General features: G+C 39.1%; 1 protein-coding gene and 1 long non-coding RNA gene across 4 annotated transcripts; one reads left to right on the plus strand and one right to left on the minus strand.

Annotated features, from left to right (window-relative positions):
• Positions 1–269: 269 nt before the first annotated feature.
• On the minus strand, positions 270–17,230 carry LOC114828790 (coiled-coil domain-containing protein 106-like). Of its 3 annotated transcripts, XM_034286703.1 has the most exons (6): positions 17,191–17,230; positions 3,745–3,769; positions 2,727–2,795; positions 1,764–1,973; positions 1,366–1,608; positions 270–1,112 (listed from the first exon to the last, which is right to left on the minus strand). In XM_034286703.1, the coding sequence occupies exons 3-6, from the start codon at positions 2,791–2,793 to the stop codon at positions 802–804; spliced, it is 831 nt and encodes a 276-aa protein (XP_034142594.1). In that variant the 5' UTR covers positions 2,794–2,795; positions 3,745–3,769; positions 17,191–17,230; the 3' UTR covers positions 270–801. The 3 variants fall into 3 exon arrangements, with proteins under 3 accessions (XP_034142594.1, XP_034142595.1, XP_034142596.1); XM_034286704.1 differs by lacking the exon at positions 17,191–17,230 and having other exon boundaries at positions 3,745–4,132; XM_034286705.1 differs by lacking the exons at positions 3,745–3,769; positions 17,191–17,230 and adding an exon at positions 3,425–3,583.
• On the plus strand, positions 5,113–6,164 carry LOC114828789. The gene is made up of 3 exons (XR_003777174.2): positions 5,113–5,170; positions 5,487–5,594; positions 5,743–6,164. It is a non-coding gene; the product is annotated as an uncharacterized LOC114828789 (long non-coding RNA).
• Positions 17,231–18,492: the final 1,262 nt, after the last annotated feature.

Here is an 18,492-nt window from a genome sequence, read left to right on the forward strand (position 1 = left end):
ACATAGTTATAGACACTCGTAAAGACTCCTGAAGGCTTGTGATGTTGTATACCAGTACTCATAATGCATTATATGTTCAATTATAATGACCCATTATGTACAGAAAAATTGTGCTTCACAATTACTGGGAAACCGTTCCTCAAGGATTATGCAGCATTATAATTATCAACTCTGTGATTCATCTAAAATATGGGGTCAATGAGCAGTAAAGCAAAACACTCTGCACATATCACAATGACACAACACAAATTCTTTCATACTCTGCTTTATTCCATTTGAGAATCATAAAATACATGGCCACAAAATTCTGGTTGGCAATTTGGCTTTTAGAATATTTGACCATAAATAGTCCAAAAAGGAAAGGCAAGAAAAGTCAAAGACATTGCGTGACAAAAACAGGCCAGAGTTATATGGCCAATATACAGTGTATTTGGATAGTACTCAGGCCCCTTCACTTTTCACATTTCTTACAACCTTACCATTTAGTTTTTTCACTCATTCAAAATTAAATAAAACAAAATATAAACTGGCTACCAAGACCTTTGTGACAAAAACTAAAATAGAATAACACAACAACAACCATACAACAAATGCGCAACCAAAGACCACAAGTTGTTTTCATAAAAAATATATGCTATTTATCTACTTAGCTGTTATCCCAAAACTTTCAAAGGTATTTTGAGTGCAAATATTAACACGGTCCCAGTGGGAATCAAAACCACAACTTGAGCATTTCTAGCGCCATGCTTGAACAAATGAACAACAGAAGACCAAAAGGTGGAGCAGCGACATTGAGTAACTTTACTTATAACCAGCAATGGGCAACAGCTCTCCGTCTATTTTCATTTGTGATATCTTATTTTTAATATCAGTGGTCATGACAGAACGGCACCTCTCAACAAAAGAGGACAGCTTCTCCACCTTCTCGTTCCAGGGGCCTAAACCCTTTAGCACATCTGGCGCTGCCAGGTGCAACTCGGCGACTGGAGCAGTACGGGCAATTGTTGTGCGGTCCAGTCCAACAGAGTCAAAAGCAGCCCTCATAGAATTTCCCTGCTTGAAGGCTTGAAGAGCCAACTTATATCTGGCAATGATGCTTCTGGTGTTTCTCACTGAGGGGAGAGGTACATTAATGTGGTTAAATACACATTAAAAAACAAACAGTAAGCTAACACTAGTTTTAATGATTGTGTTCATGATTTTCTATCAGTGATGTTGCTGTATTCATTTAAATGTCAGTCAATCAACTATTCATTAAAACTTCTAATTTGTTAAAGTATTTAACTTCCATTTGACTAATATAATAATAATAAAAGTGCTGCAGTGTCCTCTACTTTTTTATAGGTGAACCTAATGTAAAATTACCTCTTACACGACAGAGCATGTCACTGGCTGTGGCTGCTTTCCCATCTCTGTGTGAAGGTGAGTGTTTCGAAGCGCATCTCTTCCGTTTCTCTGGGCCTCTTTTGAGAACCAAATCCACTGGGCCTCTCTTAGGAGCTGAATCAATTGAAGAGTCGGAAAGGGCAGAGGTCTCATCTGAATCATCAGCTGACTGATCAGAAATATCCATTTTGGAAGGCATTGAAGGGGTCATCTGCTTTACATCTACAGATTAAAAAGAGATATTTTAATTACATGTGGCCAATCCAGACAAATAGGCAAGCCCCATTTTAGTAAATATATCCAAAACTCAACTATGTATTTTGTCATAGCATACACTGTATTTGCCCTTTTTCGTCACTACTATTAATATTACTAACTTGAGCAGCTGGGACCAGATTCTTGTTCTTTTTTGACAATGATGACATTGCGAATGAATTCATCCTTCTTGGACAGTTCTCCCTGGAGGAAGGCTTTGTCATCTTTCAGGATTTTAATGGTTTCATCTCGTAGGGCCCCTTTTTCCCTCTCTAAGTCAAGAAGCTGCTGTAGCTGTCTCACCTCGTGAACGCCAGTTGGGGAAGCAGGGACTGTGGTAAAGACCAGACATAAATGAGTACGTCAAATGATGATTAGTAAAACTAGCTACAGTGCCTCTGAACGATTATATTTCTCACCAAAAACATATAATTATATGTGTTTTTCATTTCATACTGTAAGGCAAGAGAAGGAGAACATTTTCAAAGGGGGTGTCAACTTTTCTATACCACCTGTATGAATAGAACATTGCTGTTCACCAAAAGTCTTCACCAAACTTGACGGTGCTTGAGCAATATGGCTGCATCCAGATGTGCAAACTTGTTGAAACCTATCCAATTAGACTCATGGCTATAATTGCGGCCAAAGGAGCCTCTACCAAATATTGACAAAATGGGGTGAATAGTTACTGAATTGATTACTTTCAACTTTATATTTTTAACTAATTTAAAACAATTAGATGAATTTTGCGTTTTGACGTTATAGATTTCTTGTGTTGATCAGTTTCACAAAATCAGTGGGAATAGTCCAAGGGGGGTGAATACTTTTGAGAGCAAAAGTACATTATCATTCTCCAGTGTTTTTTTTTGCTGACATTTAGTAAGAAAATAGATATCCTTCTAATGAGTGATTTCACTGAATTGCTGTGTCCATAAAAACATCTAGACTTAACGACACCAAATGTTAAAGAACACCTTTCCCCCAAATGTCTAATTACAATGAAGTGCTTGATGTATTTCCATTATGCATTTAAGCAGACTGTGCAGTTATAAACTAGTGACAGCCTTTATGTCCTGACCAATTACCAATATTTTGAGATACATCCTTGTTGATGTTAGTGGTGGCTGAAGCTGCCTTTCTTCGGCTCATCATCCCTGAAGAGAAATGAAGAATAAATAAAAAATAGTATAATTAAGCTGCTCTATAGCTAGCTAAAGGTTTCAACTTTAGGACAGGCAGCCATCTATTTGTGGTAAATAAAGTGGACTGGCATATAGGATAGATACATTTAGTTATTAGCCAAATAATGACTAAAGGAGTGGAACTGCATGGTGGGACCATGTCTAGTCAGATCCCTAGCAAGCTTAGCTAGCTATAGAGACTTCTAACTAGCTAGCTATAGCTATCACTAACCAAACCACAATTTGATTCCCTAGACAGGGAGTACTATGGCTCACCTAACTACTGTATATACCATATTCCTCGATTTCACTAATTGACAAGCTAGTAAGCTGGCTTTGGAAGTTAACAATAAAAGTGTGATACACATGCTGTAGCTAGCTACAGTAGTTAGCGATAGCGAGCAAGCTAGCTCAACATAACATCAACATTTTGAAATGCTGGAGCAAGCAATCTCTATCGCATTGCAAACTTGCAGGTAACATGAGTTAAATATGTTAGCTTCCATGCCAGAAATGAACTAAGTCTCTGTCGCTTAATTTAAAACTAGTGCATAAGTTAACAATTACTGAACTTTTTCTTCATGATTAAGCTACACACCCACCTTTGCTGGACTTTAGCTAACTGTGTATTGATTATGGTTTATAAAAGTAAAACTTGCTATCTGACCACAGAACAGCTGTTGAGCGTAGTGAAATCGACTGGATCTGATTCTCAGAAAAGCGCGCGCATACCACAGAAACAGAAGTATCATACCCTCATCATACGTCATGGTGATTTGACCTGATTGGCTAAAAAAGCTAAGGCCACAGAGAGGACGGTTCTAAAAGGTAAACATGCAGTTGTATTTGTGAAGCACAATACAACACAATGTAGGTTATCGAGTATAGAGTAAGACATGACTCGTTTAAAACAAGAACTTACCCAATTGTTGCGCGCAAAGAACTCACTGAAACACAAACAAAAAACTGTGTTATGGATGCAAAGGAGAGGTCTTTTGCCGCATCACATGTTTTGTTCGTTATGTGAATGTCCAATGCTGCTGGTGAAGGTGTCTCGTCAAGATGGATTTCACTGGTGAGTTCAAAACGTATGAGTAAAGTTTTTCCGCATTTTCAAATGTAGCTACATATTGAATACATTTCAAATGTAACTATATCGAACGTTACACTCTAACCTGATAGTGATATTGATGTCATAAGAATTGCCAATACCTGACAATAATACACTGCAAAGTGCTGATATTACAGTATATCATACATAACATACATCATCCTCTCTGAGGAAAAGCATTTTTTAACATTCTGTTTGAGATACATTTGAGCTGGGACTTAAGTGTTTTTACCCTCCAGTTTATCCTTTTGCCGTTTATAGGTTGAGTCTACAAACATTTTGGGATATGAGTTAACAGAATGTCAACATTACTATTTTTCCTGAATGCTTCTGCTGACCCTGTGCCCTAGGACCTGCAGGAAGCACCGCTCCAATGGACGAGTGGTGTCAGTCCGTGAAGGGACCATGTTTTATAAGTCTCACAGAAGTCTGCTGAACCACTTGGAATTCATACACAGGTTTGTATACTGTAAACAAATTGGAGGAAATCATGATATGGACATACTACTTGGCTAAACTATTTCAGTTATATTGTATGTTCAAAGTTAACACTACAAATCTTCCATTGGCGAATGTTCTGTGATACATTCATTCCTTTTTGATGATAAGTTTAGAAAGTACAGTATCTCACAGAAGTGAGTACACTAATATTACTAATATTGCTATTTGGGCCCAATTTGGGCATTTTCACTTAGGGGTGTACTCACTTTTGTTACCAGCGGTTTAGACATTAATGTCTGTGTGTTGAGTTATATTGAGGGGACAGCAAATTTACACTGTTACACAAGCTGTACACTCACTACTTTACATGGTAGCAAAGTGTCATTTCTTCAGTGTTGTCACATGAAAAGATATAATCAAGTATTTACAAAAATGTGAGGGGTGTACTCACTTCTGTGAGATACTGTGCATGTAAACTCATTGAACCAGCTGGTTTGAGATGTTGCGGATGGAGATGCCTGATTGTATAGCTTTTGTAAACTGGTTTGTATGTTGTCAAGCGGGCAGTAACTGTACGTACGTAGGCTACAATTAAATGACATTGTCTGTTCAGAGGCAAGGTCAGGGTGGCTTCGCTGTATACAAAGCTAGCACACTTACACCATTCATGTAATTTTATCATCATTTATTTTTTAGGTTTTCACAAGGGTTGCGAATGAGGCAGTTTGATTTCATGGAGGATGGCATTGCATCAAGCAGCAGAACCCTGTCTAGAATGGCTTCAACACTCAGAAAAGTATGAACAACATTACTCTGAACTACCATGAGTCAATTTATTTTCTAATTACATATAATACATTTAATTGAAAATGGAACCCCATTTCCCCCAACCCCCCCACCCCCCTCAAAAAAATGTGCGGGTCCAATTGCTTGGGAATTAATTTGTCAAAGCTACCCCACCTTCTAGTCATATGTTTAGCAACACCAGCTTGCTATTTACTTTTGTCTGATTCCAGGGGAATTAACTACAGTCAGGATTAGCGGACATTAGGTTATAACGGGACCTAATAATACCTTACTGTTTTTGTATATTGCACTCTCTCTATTATAAGGTATGCAGGCGTGCAATTAACAAACGTCGCAACCAAGGCCAAATGGAAGTTGGGGGTCCCCATTGCTTCGTATTGCTGGATGAGAGCAAATTTACACACAAAAGAAAAGTAAGTGCCCTTTCCATTCAATATTACATTAATTGCTGCATGGTTTCAACAACTACGTTCACCATCTTGAAATTCACTTTCAGTTAGTGAGGCTGATTGTATTCAGAAAATGGTGAGAACTTACTATATCTTCCATGATTTTCTGTAGTACAACCGTGGCAGAATTGGACCAGCTTGGCGTCGAACCAAGAAATGGGTCCTTGGTATACTGGAGGTTTGGCAGTCATCAAGAAAGCCAATTCTGAAAATTGTCAGAGGGCGCTCCAGGAATGACCTTTTACCTACCATACTTCGTCACGTGAGGAGGGGCACAAGCATTGTGACAGATGAATGGCGCGCATACAGCAGAGCTCTGGTAGAGAAAGGGTATGATCATCACACAGTGTGCCACAAGAGGCACTTTGTAGATCCCACCACCAGAGCCCATACTCAGCATTTAGAGCGAGCATGGCAGACCTTCAAGATGGATGTATGGCGCCATCGAGGTAATCGTACCACAAAGCTCTTAAAAGAACACCTCAGAGTAATTGAGTGGGAATACTGGCTTGGAAGAAAGCACAGATACAGCAATCTTGGCTGTCTCATTCACGACATTCGAAAATACAATGTGCATGAGTGTCAATGAGTTTGTAGAGACAAAATATTGATATGGAAACTTATACCACAAGCATTTATTTTGTTTGGTAAAATGATCTTGGTAGCCAGTTTATATTTAGTTTTATTTAATTTTGAATGAGTGAAAAAACTAAATGGTAAGGTTGTAAGAAATGTGAAAAGTGGAGGGGCCTGAGTACTATCCAAATACACTGTATATTGGCCATATAACTCTGGCCTTATGGCTTAATTGTTTTTGTCACGCAATGTCTTTGACTTTTCTTGCCTTTCCTTTTTGGACTATTTATGGTCAAATATTCTAAAAGCCAAATTGCCAACCAGAATTTTGTGGCCATGTATTTTATGATTCTCAAATGGAATAAAGCAGAGTATGAAAGAATTTGTGTTGTGTCATTGTGATATGTGCAGAGTGTTTTACTTTACGGAATGCCGACAATGACCACTTTATAATGTTATAGTAATGCCTTATGGAGTATTATGTTTGTGTGATTCGACATTTCATCACTTTACTTGAAGCAATCAAAGATTACTTTATAGTGGCTTATAAGTATGCTATAACACAACATGAAAAAGATTATGATGCACACAGTGATTTGCTGCTCATTGACCCCATATTTTAGATGAATCACAGAGTTGATAATTATAATGCTGCATAATCCTTGAGGAACGGTTTCCCAGTAATTGTGAAGCACAATTTTTCTGTACATAATGGGTCATTATAATTGAACATATAATGCATTATGAGTACTGGTATACAACATCACAAGCCTTCAGGAGTCTTTACGAGTGTCTATAACTATGTTTATACTGCACTATTACAGTATTATATTGCATTATGAGTACACGTATAATGCTGTATAATGCATTACGCATATGGCCTTTAAATAAAGTGTTACCGTCCATGCAAATTCTTTCTAAAACCTCCTCAAGGTCTGTATCCATTAACCTGGTAATCACGCCAACACAAGCCAGACATTCCTCTGGGCTAATACAGGTTGTTCAAATACTGTAGAGTCTCAAGTGTCCAGTAACATTGTTCTCAGTGTGCACCAATGCAATTGAATGGGAACACCTCAATCTGACAAAGTCCCATCCCCATTTTGCATTTGGATTACACACATAAGTAAACAATAATGAAATATATAAATACATAATAAAATATATACATATATACATAATTGCATTTGCATTGTATACACTTGCCTGGTGCCTCGTCCAAATGCAATAGTTTTCATTTGGATGGTGTGAAGTTGTGTGTTGTCCAAATGCAATGGAATTTTTTTTGGATGGTGTAAACATGTGTGTTGTACAAATGCAACATACATTTCATTTGGATGGTGTGAAGTTGTAACTCGTCCAAATGCAATTTACATTTCATTTAGATGGTGTGAAGTTGTGCGTCGTCCAAATGCAATAGACATTTCATTTAGATGATGTGAAGTTGTACCTCGTCCACATGCAAAATACATTTCATTTAGAAGGTGTGAAGTTGTGCGCCATCCAAAAGCAATAGACATTTGATTTGGGTGTTGTGAAATTTTGCATTGTCCAAATGCAATTGACATTTCATTTGGATGATGTGCTGTTCTATCAAATGGGTTAGGGCGGGACCTAACCCATTTGATAGAGCTGTCCTCATTGGACTGCAGTGTTTTATGCTTGGAACACTGTGATTGGACACTTGAGAGCAACCTATCAGATGTGAGCTGTCAATCAACTAGCACACAAATGAGTTTCAGTGTTGCCTTGTCCGTTATGGATACATAATTGGGTTGCTTTGAGAACTATTTAACTAGAGAATTGATGTCGTTAGCATGTGGCCTGTTTTCAGTTACTTTCATTGCGGCAACCGCATGATCGGTGGAGGAACGGAGAAGTGTGTCTTATTTGTGCCAAGCTGCCAGCACCATTCAATACTGTAGCTCAATACTAGGCGTTATCCTTTATAAGTAATTTCTTAGAGCCATTTGAAAATTTCCAGATGAATACAGATTTCACTGTAGCAATGTTTTTTAGTTGCTGATAAAATACATGAATGCAAGGTGTTAAACAAAGGTGAGTTGAGCCAGGTAGGGAAGGGTGGACAAAACACACACAACTAAAATTACGTTCTCCAATTCCCCATTATTATCTATATTCATATTAACCATAGACTGTAAAAAAAATGGACGACGCCCTTTCGCTCTTTTCCATTGGTGAAAACTGAAGCCGCCAGTGTCCCGATACGGCGCTGACATCTTGGACTTGCAGTAGTTATGCGCAGTAGCGAGCAGGAAGTAAAGCCGTAAAGCCGCAAAATCAACGGCCCCACCCCTGTGCCCCGCCCTCACTCTCCCTTGCAGAATGCGCATACCGTAATCAATCGCAAGTCCAAGTACAGTACAACCTTTGCTTGTTAAACCTAGACGATATGTTATAGCCTAACTTACATAATGTTTAACCTTAATTTAGAATAATACAAAAATAATTGGTAACTTCTAGCTAACGATCACCTGCTAGCTATTAACATGGCTATTAACGAGGCTTGTTGTCTTTTAGCTAGCCCATTACATTTATTTACTAATTAAATAGCTTATAAACTTACTGAAAAACATTCAAAGATCGATTGGAAATGCCAGATCGGTTAGCACAATGTACTGCAGAACAACCCATTATGTCTGTGTGAAATTATATCAATTATAGAAATTTTGAGATTAAATGTAAAGCTCCAATCTCCTCAGTCCTCCGAAGATCGTGAAAAAAGCCTGATGGCGCTTCAGTGGCTCCTTGGCTCAGATCGCTGTCAATCACAGCTGTGAATCACGACGTTCCAAGCATAAAACACTGCGGTCCAATTAGGGCCACTCTAGCAAATGGGTTAGGTCCTGTGTCATGGAATTTCTTGAACTGATGTATTCTTAATTCTATGTATGTATAAAGGAGTTACTGATTGAAGTACTGAGTCGCCATGTTTAGATAAGAAAAGAAATTTGGGAGAGGGGGACCTGCTATCTGTTTATGGTCATCATTGAATGGTATCAGTAGATCATTGGGTCCTCCGTCACTCTGTCTGTTTATCTGTTTAGCAAGTGAAGTGGGTCTTCACTGTAGTTGTAATGAATACATGAACTACTTTGATGAAAAGATCGTCACCATTAGAAAACAAATAACTGAATCCTTAAATAGTTATGGTCCTAAAAATCTCAGTTGTCCAAAAAAGTTCCGGAACCTCCCTGATCAGGTGTCAATGGGGACACTTGAATTTTTTGATACCGTATCGCTCGACACATTTACAAAATTTGTAATGAGTTCTAAACCCACAAACTCTCAGCTAGACCCGATTCCTACAAAATTACTTAAGGAGTTATTTCCTGTGCTAGGTCAGCCAATGCTGAACATAATAAATTGCTCCCTTTCCTCCGGATGCGTACCAAACTCACTAAAAATTGCGGAAATTAAGCCTCTTCTAAAAAAATCTAATCTAGATCCCGACATATTAAACAATTATAGGCCAATATCGAACCTCCCGTTCCTCTCAAAAATCTTAGAAAAATGTGTTTCCCAACAACTGAATGCCTTCCTAAAGACAAAAAACATTTATGAAATATTCCAGTCTGGTTTTAGATCCCATTATAGTACTGAGACTGCACTCGTGAAGGTAACAAATGACCTTCTAATGGCCTTAGACAAAGGTTCCGCATCCGTCCTGTTGCTTCTTGATCTTAGTGCTGCTTTTGACACTATTGATCACTCCCTTCTCTTAGAGAGACTGGAAACCAATATTGGGCTACGTGGACATGTTCTAGCCTGGTTTAAATCTTATTTATCTGAAAGATATCAGTTCGTTAGTGTGGATGGCATATCCTCTGACAAGTCAAAGGTATGCTTTGGAGTTCCTCAAGGCTTGGTTCTGGGCCCATTACTTTTCTCACTATACATGCTCCCTCTGGGCGATGTAATCCGAAATCACAATATTAACTTTCACTGTTATGCTGATGACACACAGTTATATATTTCAATGAAGCATGGAGAAGCCCCTAAATTAGCTATTTTGGAAGCATGCGTTTCAGATATTAGGAAGTGGATGACAGAGAATTTCTTGCTCTTAAACTCAAATAAAACAGAAATGCTCCTTTTAAGACCCAAAAATCAAAGAGCGTTGCTAGCAGATCTCACTGTGAACCTCAACGGCTGCATGGTCGTATCCCAAAAAACTGTAAAAAACCTTGGCGTTACCCTTGACCCTGACCTCTCCTTTGAAGAACATATAAAATATGTCTCAAGAGTTGCTTATTTTCATCTTCGAAACATCGCAAAAATTAGAAACTTTCTATCAAAAACTGATGCAGAAAAATTAATCCATGCTTTCGTTACTTCTAGATTAGATTACTGCAATGCTCTTCTCTCTGGTTATCCAGACAAATTAATAAATAAACTTCAATTAGTGCTGCACACAGCTGCTAGAATCCTAACTAGAACAAAAAAATTTGAACAGATATAAGGAGATATCCAAAGCCTTGAAAATGCCAGTCAGTACTGTTTAATCACTTAAGAAGTGGAAAATTCTGGGATTTCTTGATGCAAAGCCAAGGTCAGGTAGACCAAAAAAGATTTCATCCAAAACTGCCATAAGAATTGTTCGGAATACAAAGAAAAACCCACAGGTAACCCCAGGAGAAATACAGGCTGCTCTGGAAAAAGATGGTGTGGTTGTTTCAAGGAGCACAATACGACCATACTTGAACAAAAATTAGCTGCATGGTCGAGTTGCCAGAAAGATGCCTTTGGTGCACCAATGCCATTAAAAAGCCGGGTTACAATATGACCGACAAAAGGGGTCAGTTCATTTTTGTATTTGTTGCCATGTTTTGTTTTATGATATTAATTGTCCTGTATTAATTTAGAGAATTCACTGTTACCTTGTGACTTGTGTACTCTCTCCTTGCAATAAATAAACAGTTAATTGTGCTGTAGAATTTTCCTCTGTATGGACATTTGAAACTGCCATCACACTTTTTCTGGGATCTTGTCTTTTTCCAAACAGGTTAACCATGCACGGCCAAAAAGAGATCTCTGGAGCTCACACCTCCCTCGAAAGAGGGCTATCCTATGAGCGGGAGTGCCTTACTGGAGAAGTTATTCTTACTTGATCAGTACAGGTCCCTGGGAGAAATTTAAATTTGGTGGTAAGAACACAATACAGTTGAGAATAGGCCACTGGGATATGTTTTAGGGCTCATTTTAAATCTGCAGTTATATTATCTCACTTACAGTCCAACGGGTCTATTAACAATGTAAGGTCACGTTAATTGAGATTTGAGTGTTAGGGCAATTCTATGCTTTAGGGCGCAGGTACAGTGGGAAGAACAAATATTTGATACACTGCCGATTTTGCAGGTTTTCCCACTTACAAAGCATGTAGAAGTCTGTAATCTTTATCATAGGTACTCTTCAACTGTGAGTGACGGAACCAAAAAAAAATATCCTGAAAATCTCATTGCATGATTTATAATCACATATGCATGAGTTGAAATAGAATTTCGGGGAATACAAGCAGGAAAAATCAAGAAAATGCATAAAGGGAGACGGAAAGTTGATTGGAAAGCTTTTGGTATGGGGAAAGAAGAAATTACTGATTAATGCATTCTGGCTTCTACCACTAAAGTTGGTGCGGATCTGGACTCTCCTTCTGGCCGGCCCCCATCCTATACTGCTGCCGGACTACGAAAGGCTGCAGCGGTTCCTGAACCATGGGCGGAAATACCACTGAAGCTGTCTTCAGTGGTATTTCAAGGTTTGTGACTGTCCTGAGAAGGACACAAGAGAAGATGGCCAAAGGAACAGAGACGATTTCAATTCCGATGGATATATGTTGACTAATCCAAGGGGAACATGTTGGAATGATAACCGCCAGGAGGAGGGGTTTTGACAGTAAGAGGGGGCAGGACAGGATGCATCTACCGGTGAGACCAACCCATTTCATGATTGCATATTGATGTTATGCAGGCACTTTATGTACAAGCATTTAGAGAACATGTGAAGTGCCAAATTAAACCCTCAATGTTTCTAAAAAATGTATGGTAAACAGAGTTACATTTTTGGTTAATTTTGGAGCAGGATATTTTGTCCTTCGAGCCCAAGAATGGGACCCCCTTCTGAAATTGAGTGGTAGAACTATATTTACGGTGGGGCTAGTGTAGGAAATACCACTGAGCAATTCCCTACCCTTCTGTCGGTTGTAGACGACAAAGGTCTGTGTTGCCCAAAACATTAATTTCTGTTATCTAATTGTTGTCCAGTTAATTTTTTGTACAGAGATTTGATGACACAGTTAGGGTTCATGTTACAATGTCATACCAGAGAAGCTCTGCTTGCATGATTGTGTCCAGACCTGATCACCAATACCTGTTGATGAGCCACAAGGAGGTTAGGACATAATGACTGTCCTGCCATGACTTGAACCAACTTTCCGGCTCTAGGAGCATTGCCAGAGCAGGCCTATATAGTCTGTGCTGGGAATGAATACAGTTGCATTCCTAGAGAAACAAGTGGGGTAAGCTATATGGCGTACTTGTTCCCTTTGATTAGGCGAACAGACCAAGTGGAAATGGTAGCCTTATACCAACCCCAACCTTGCTATAAGCGAGCACTTACTAAAACCCAGCATATATACAGTGTATTGATCCCAGGATATGGCACATACATCTCACAAAAAGAGATAATGGCCCTGTCCACAGTGGTAAAGAAAAACACATGAATTTGACCACTGACAAAATTGCAGCAATAGGCATGGAGTTGAGTGAAACCTGTTCAGTTGCTCTACAAAATAGAATGGCACTAGATATGATTTTGGCTTCCCTGGGCGGTGTCTTTAAGGTGGTGGGGTCTGAGTGTTGTACATTTATCTCTGATGCATCACAAAAGGTAATCAATTTAGTCCAAGAAACGAATAAAGGTATAAAACAGCTTCATACAGTTCATGGGTGGGACCCATTCTCTGGGGAATGAGAATTTAGAAGTTATTGACTACTGCCTTAGCTGCTATTTTAGTATGCTTGTGGTATATTTTTGTTCTGTTTAATAAAAATATGTTTCTAAATTTACAACACAGGTAATGGTCCAGAAACATGTAAATGAGGACCCAGACATTTTAGATTTGTTTCCGTTCCTTAACTATTGGGGTGATGATATCATAAAAGATCATGTTGTTTAAAAGTATTGTTAGCAGTAGTCTAAAGCCTATTGAGTTGATGCTTGATTATCTCTGTGTAAAATTGCTTACGTTACATGTTAACATTACATGATATATGGCAGATTGTCATAAAATGTCATGAACTGATTTATTCTTAATTCCATAAATGTACAGTTGTGCTCAAGTGTGCATACCCTTGGAGAATTGGTAATATATGTACCATTTCTACAAGAAAACATGAATGAGCAGCCAAAACATGTCTCTTATTTCGTATGGGATTCACATTCAACTATATGTCATAACAGAATAGCACAATCATAAAACAAAACATGGCAACAAATAAATCAAGAAACCAGCCAAGCCTAGCTCAGCCAGCCTGCAATAAAATGTGTTAACCATGCTGGCCCTCTCGAGTATCAAACCCAGGTTGCCCACGTGTAAGGCATTGTCATTAACCATTATGCCACTGAACTGCGTATGTGCTGGGCATTATATTATTTTCTCTCATTAACATCACACCAAGTTTGAATATTTTAGTTAGACAACATTAACTAGTGTTAAACTGAGTAATGTTTCTTATTACGTTTACCTCCACCCCAAATAGTATCTATGAACTGTATGACTTTTGCCACTGGCTGTTTTAAAAGCTTATAAGCAAGTAATATGTCGCTAGAAGCCATTATATTGTGTTAAACTGAGTAATGTTTCTTTTTAGTTTACCTCCACCAAAAATAGCATCTATGAACTGTATGACTTTTGCCACTGGCCGTTTTAACAGCTTATTAGCCATTCATGAATGACATTGTACAATAACTACTGTATCAATATAGGTGACGATAACTGACTTTTTCATCAAGTGAAAAGACGAGAGAATCATGTAGCCAGCAAAGTGTTTGTCTATCCTGAACAAATCCTAATATTCACCAGAACCATTTTATTTTGGCTTCTTATTACGTAGCTACGTAATCATCAATTGTTTTCTAGAAAATTCCCATATGGGGTCTCTGAACTTATTCTGTCATATTGTACTTCCAAAAGCCACCACTAGATAGCAGTCCCTTCTTTTTTGAACTCTGATAAAAAAAAAAAATGTAATGGGGTGTCTTGAATAGGGGGTGCCTATATTTCCTTTGGAATTCCCTACATGTTCCATATCTGGACTTGGTGGAGATTAGAACAAGGATGTGTCCAGTTTTCCTTTGGAAGGTTATATGGACAGGTGACACTCTACACAACAGCATAGGCGCACATTTGACCACTGGCTACCGTACCTGTAACGAATGCGGGTATTGCGAGAGCAAGGAACCAGGTGCAGGCAGTCAGTGTAGTTATTTTAATTGAATAAACAAACAAACACCGAGCACAAAACAACGAAAGAAAAGGCTGAATTCAGGTGTGGTGATGGAAACTGAGAATGTACGGAACGGTGGCGCTGCTGCTCACTGTACCATTACAGTACCGTTATATCAAGTTATCATAGAGGCCTAGTAATTCAACTAAAATAATGCTAAATAATAATAAACATTATCATAGAATAGCATTTAGGCTACAATTACCCTATTTTACAAGTAAGTAAATTCCATCCTGATACTTTTCATGAATGTTCAGACCCATTTTCACTATCCTTTATTCCACTTCTTTCGCCATTTGGCCATTTCTTTTTTCTCAAAACAATTTCTTGTAGGTTTACGAAAGTACACAAATGAGAGATGTTATTTGCTGCAGAATGTCGATGTTCACGTGAAAAATAAATGAAGCCTCTAACTTCTACCGTTCCGGAGCAATGAATAAAAATGTGTGACCTAGACGTGCCGGAGCATCAACTAGAAGTTTTGTGGGGCTTTTTGTGGGGCTTCTCATTGACAAAAATACACAAACGCGACGTTGTTATTTGCAGCAGAATATCCCTATTAAACGTGGAAGAAGAATGAAGCATCTAACTTCTACGGTTACGGAGCAGTGAATAGAAATGTTTTTCAATGATGCGCCCGCATCTCCATTTTCACCTGTGTGTGTCACTAACAAGGCCAAACATTCAACGGTATGTAAACTTTTGATCAAGGCATGATCAGTCATATTTTCAAAACCAATGCCAAAATTTCACAATTTCTGCCAGGATATGCAAACTTATGAGCACATCTGTATAAAGAAGTTACTGGTTGAAGTACTGAGTCCCCATGTTTAGATAAGACAAGGAATGTGGGAGAGGGGGACCTGGTATCTGTTTATGGTCATCGTTGAATGGTGTCAGTAGATCATTGCATCCTCCGTCAGTCTGTCTATTTGTTTATCTGTTTAAACCATCAGCGTATCTGTTCTTTGACCAGATGGTGGGTGTCCCTTTGGTTGATGCAAGGCAATGTGGGTGGATTGATTTCCTGCCTGTTGGGCCCTGTCCAGGGCCTCCCCCGGGTAGGGCCACAGTGTCGCCGGACCCCCCCGTCTAAGTTCCAAGGTCTTACGCTGCTATACTATTGTGCTGGGGGATTGGGTCAGTTCCCCTTCCACTCTAAGTTGTCCTTCTCCACTATAAATCGTTGTTGATATGAGGAATGCATTTTCTGAATTTTCCCAGTCTCCTCCAGTTATAAACTTTAGGAGGACATGAGGTCCTGGTCCACACCTGTTTTGGGGGGCCCGTTGCTGTCCTTCTCCATCTGGTCATACTTCTGACCTATTCTAAACTTAAATAGACTCTGGATTTAGCCCCCATGCATTTATTAGTTATTCCAATTGGTCTCTTAATATCTCACCCGGCACAGCCAGAAGAGGACTGGTCACCCCTCTGAGCCTGGGTCCTCTCTGGGTTTCTTCTTAAAATTCGGCCTTCTTACTTCTTATATTGAAAGTGGCCTTCCTAGCCACTGAAATTCAACACTACTGTTGTTTGCTCCTTGGGGTTTAAGCCCGGGTGTTTGTGTAAAAGCACTTTGTGACAACTGCTGTTGTAAAATAGGCTTTATAATTACATTTGATTGATTGATTGATTGATGTTGTGTGTGTCCCTTCTGAGTTGAAAAGGTCACCTACAGTGTGATGGAAGAAAGGGAAAATGTATTGTTGACATAGGCCATTTATGCAGCATCTTACCACAAACTTTTTTCTGTACTGATGATTGTCCTGTATTAATTTAGAGATTATTCACTGTTACCTTGTGACTTGTGTACTCTCTCCTTGCAATAAGTAAACTATTAATTGTGCAATACAGTTTTCCTGTCTTACCTACCATTTTCCTAACCTGTTTGGACTTCTGAAACTGCCATCACACCCGTCGCATTACATTTGACGACGCACAACTTCACACCAAATGTCTATTTCATTTGGATGATGCATAAGTGTACACAATGCAAATGTGTACAATGTGTAATTAATTATTTATATATTTATATATACAGCTCCGGACAAAAGTGAGAGACCACTGCACCTTTTTTGTTCCTTTCCAAAAAAGTTGAAAAGGAAAGTTTTGAGTGCATTTAGGGGTGTGGTCCAGTCAAGACAATCTCCTGAACTCCAAACTGAAAGTCAGAATGGGAAAGAAAGGTGATTTAAGCAATTTTGAGCGTGGCATGGTTGTTGGTGCCAGGCGGGCCGGTCTGAGTATATCACAATCTGCTCAGTTACAGGGATTTTCACGCACAACCATTTCTAGGGTTTACAAAGAATGGTGTGAAAAGGGAAAAACATCCAGTATGCAGCAGTCCTGTGGGCGAAAATATCTTGTTGATGCTAGAGGTCAGAGGAAGACCCCACCGGGTACCACTCATCTCCACTACAAAAAGGAAAAAGAGGCTACAATTTGCACATACTCACCAAAATTGGACAGTTGAAGAGTGGAAGAATGTTGCCTGGTCTGATGAGTCTCGATTTCTGTTGAGACATTCAGATGGTAGAGTCAGAATTTGAAGTAAACAGAATGAGAACATGGATCCATCATGCCTTGTTACAAATGTGCAGGCTGGTGGTGGTGGTGTAATGGTGTGGGGGATGTTTTCTTGGCACACTTTAGGCCCCTTAGTGCCAATTGGGCATCGTTTAAATGCCACGGCCTACCTGAGCATTGTTTCTGACCATGTCCATCCCTTTATGACCACCATGTACCCATCCTCTGATGGCTACTTCCAGCAGGATAATGCACCATGTCACAAAGCTTGAATCATTTCAAATTGGTTTCTTGAACATGACAATGAGTTCACTGTACTGAAATGGCCCCCACAGTCACCAGATCTCAACCCAATAGAGCATCTTTGGGATGTGGTGGAACGGGAGCTTCGTGCCCTGGATGTGCATCCCACAAATCTCCATCAACTGCAAGATGCTATCCTATCAATATGGGCCAACATTTTTAAAGAATGCTTTCAGCACCTTGTTGAATCAATGCCATGTAGAATTAAGGCAGTTCTGAAGGCGAAAGGGGGTCAAACACAGTATTAGTATGGTGTTCCTAATAATCCTTTAGGTGAGTGTATTTGTTTCATATTATTGCAAATTTAGTCCTCCATACACTAGAAGCGTTATCAAATCGTAACCGTTTTTATTGTCTAACAATACCTTAACCTTAACCCAAACTGAGTATTAGCAAACCTTAACCATTTAGCATTGTTTGTAGTGTAGCGCTTCCCTCCTTGTACATCCACATTTGGGATTCGACATCACCAACACCCCCATAGAGACACGCCATAGAGATTATATATTTTTTTTTCAGAACACATAATTGGTAGTCCATGCTGTCTTTTTTAGGTGGACGTCGACATATTTAGTAGACTGTGTTAGTTGTAATTTCCCATGTAGTCCCCAACTGCTGTGTACACAAGGGACTGAGGTATATCAGAATAAGGTATGTCTATGGCTCAACCTTAGCTGAGACAGTGTGTTTGTAGGTGTATAGATACTGTATGTAAGAGGACCTAGGTAATGGATACAGGTTAAATGGATATAATACACCAGCTGACAGTTTTTAGACATACAGATCTTCTTGTTACTTTCAACTTAAATTAACTGTCTATAGTTAGTGTTCCCATCTCGTTTGTGTTTTGTTCTCTTATAGTTTATTTGAGAAGAGTACTTGCAGTACAAGTGTCATCTGTTCAAACAAGCCTACCCCTAGCCCCTGCC

The sequence above is a fragment of the Esox lucius genome, chromosome 16 (assembly GCF_011004845.1).
Source record: "Esox lucius isolate fEsoLuc1 chromosome 16, fEsoLuc1.pri, whole genome shotgun sequence".
Lineage (NCBI taxonomy): Eukaryota > Metazoa > Chordata > Actinopteri > Esociformes > Esocidae > Esox > Esox lucius.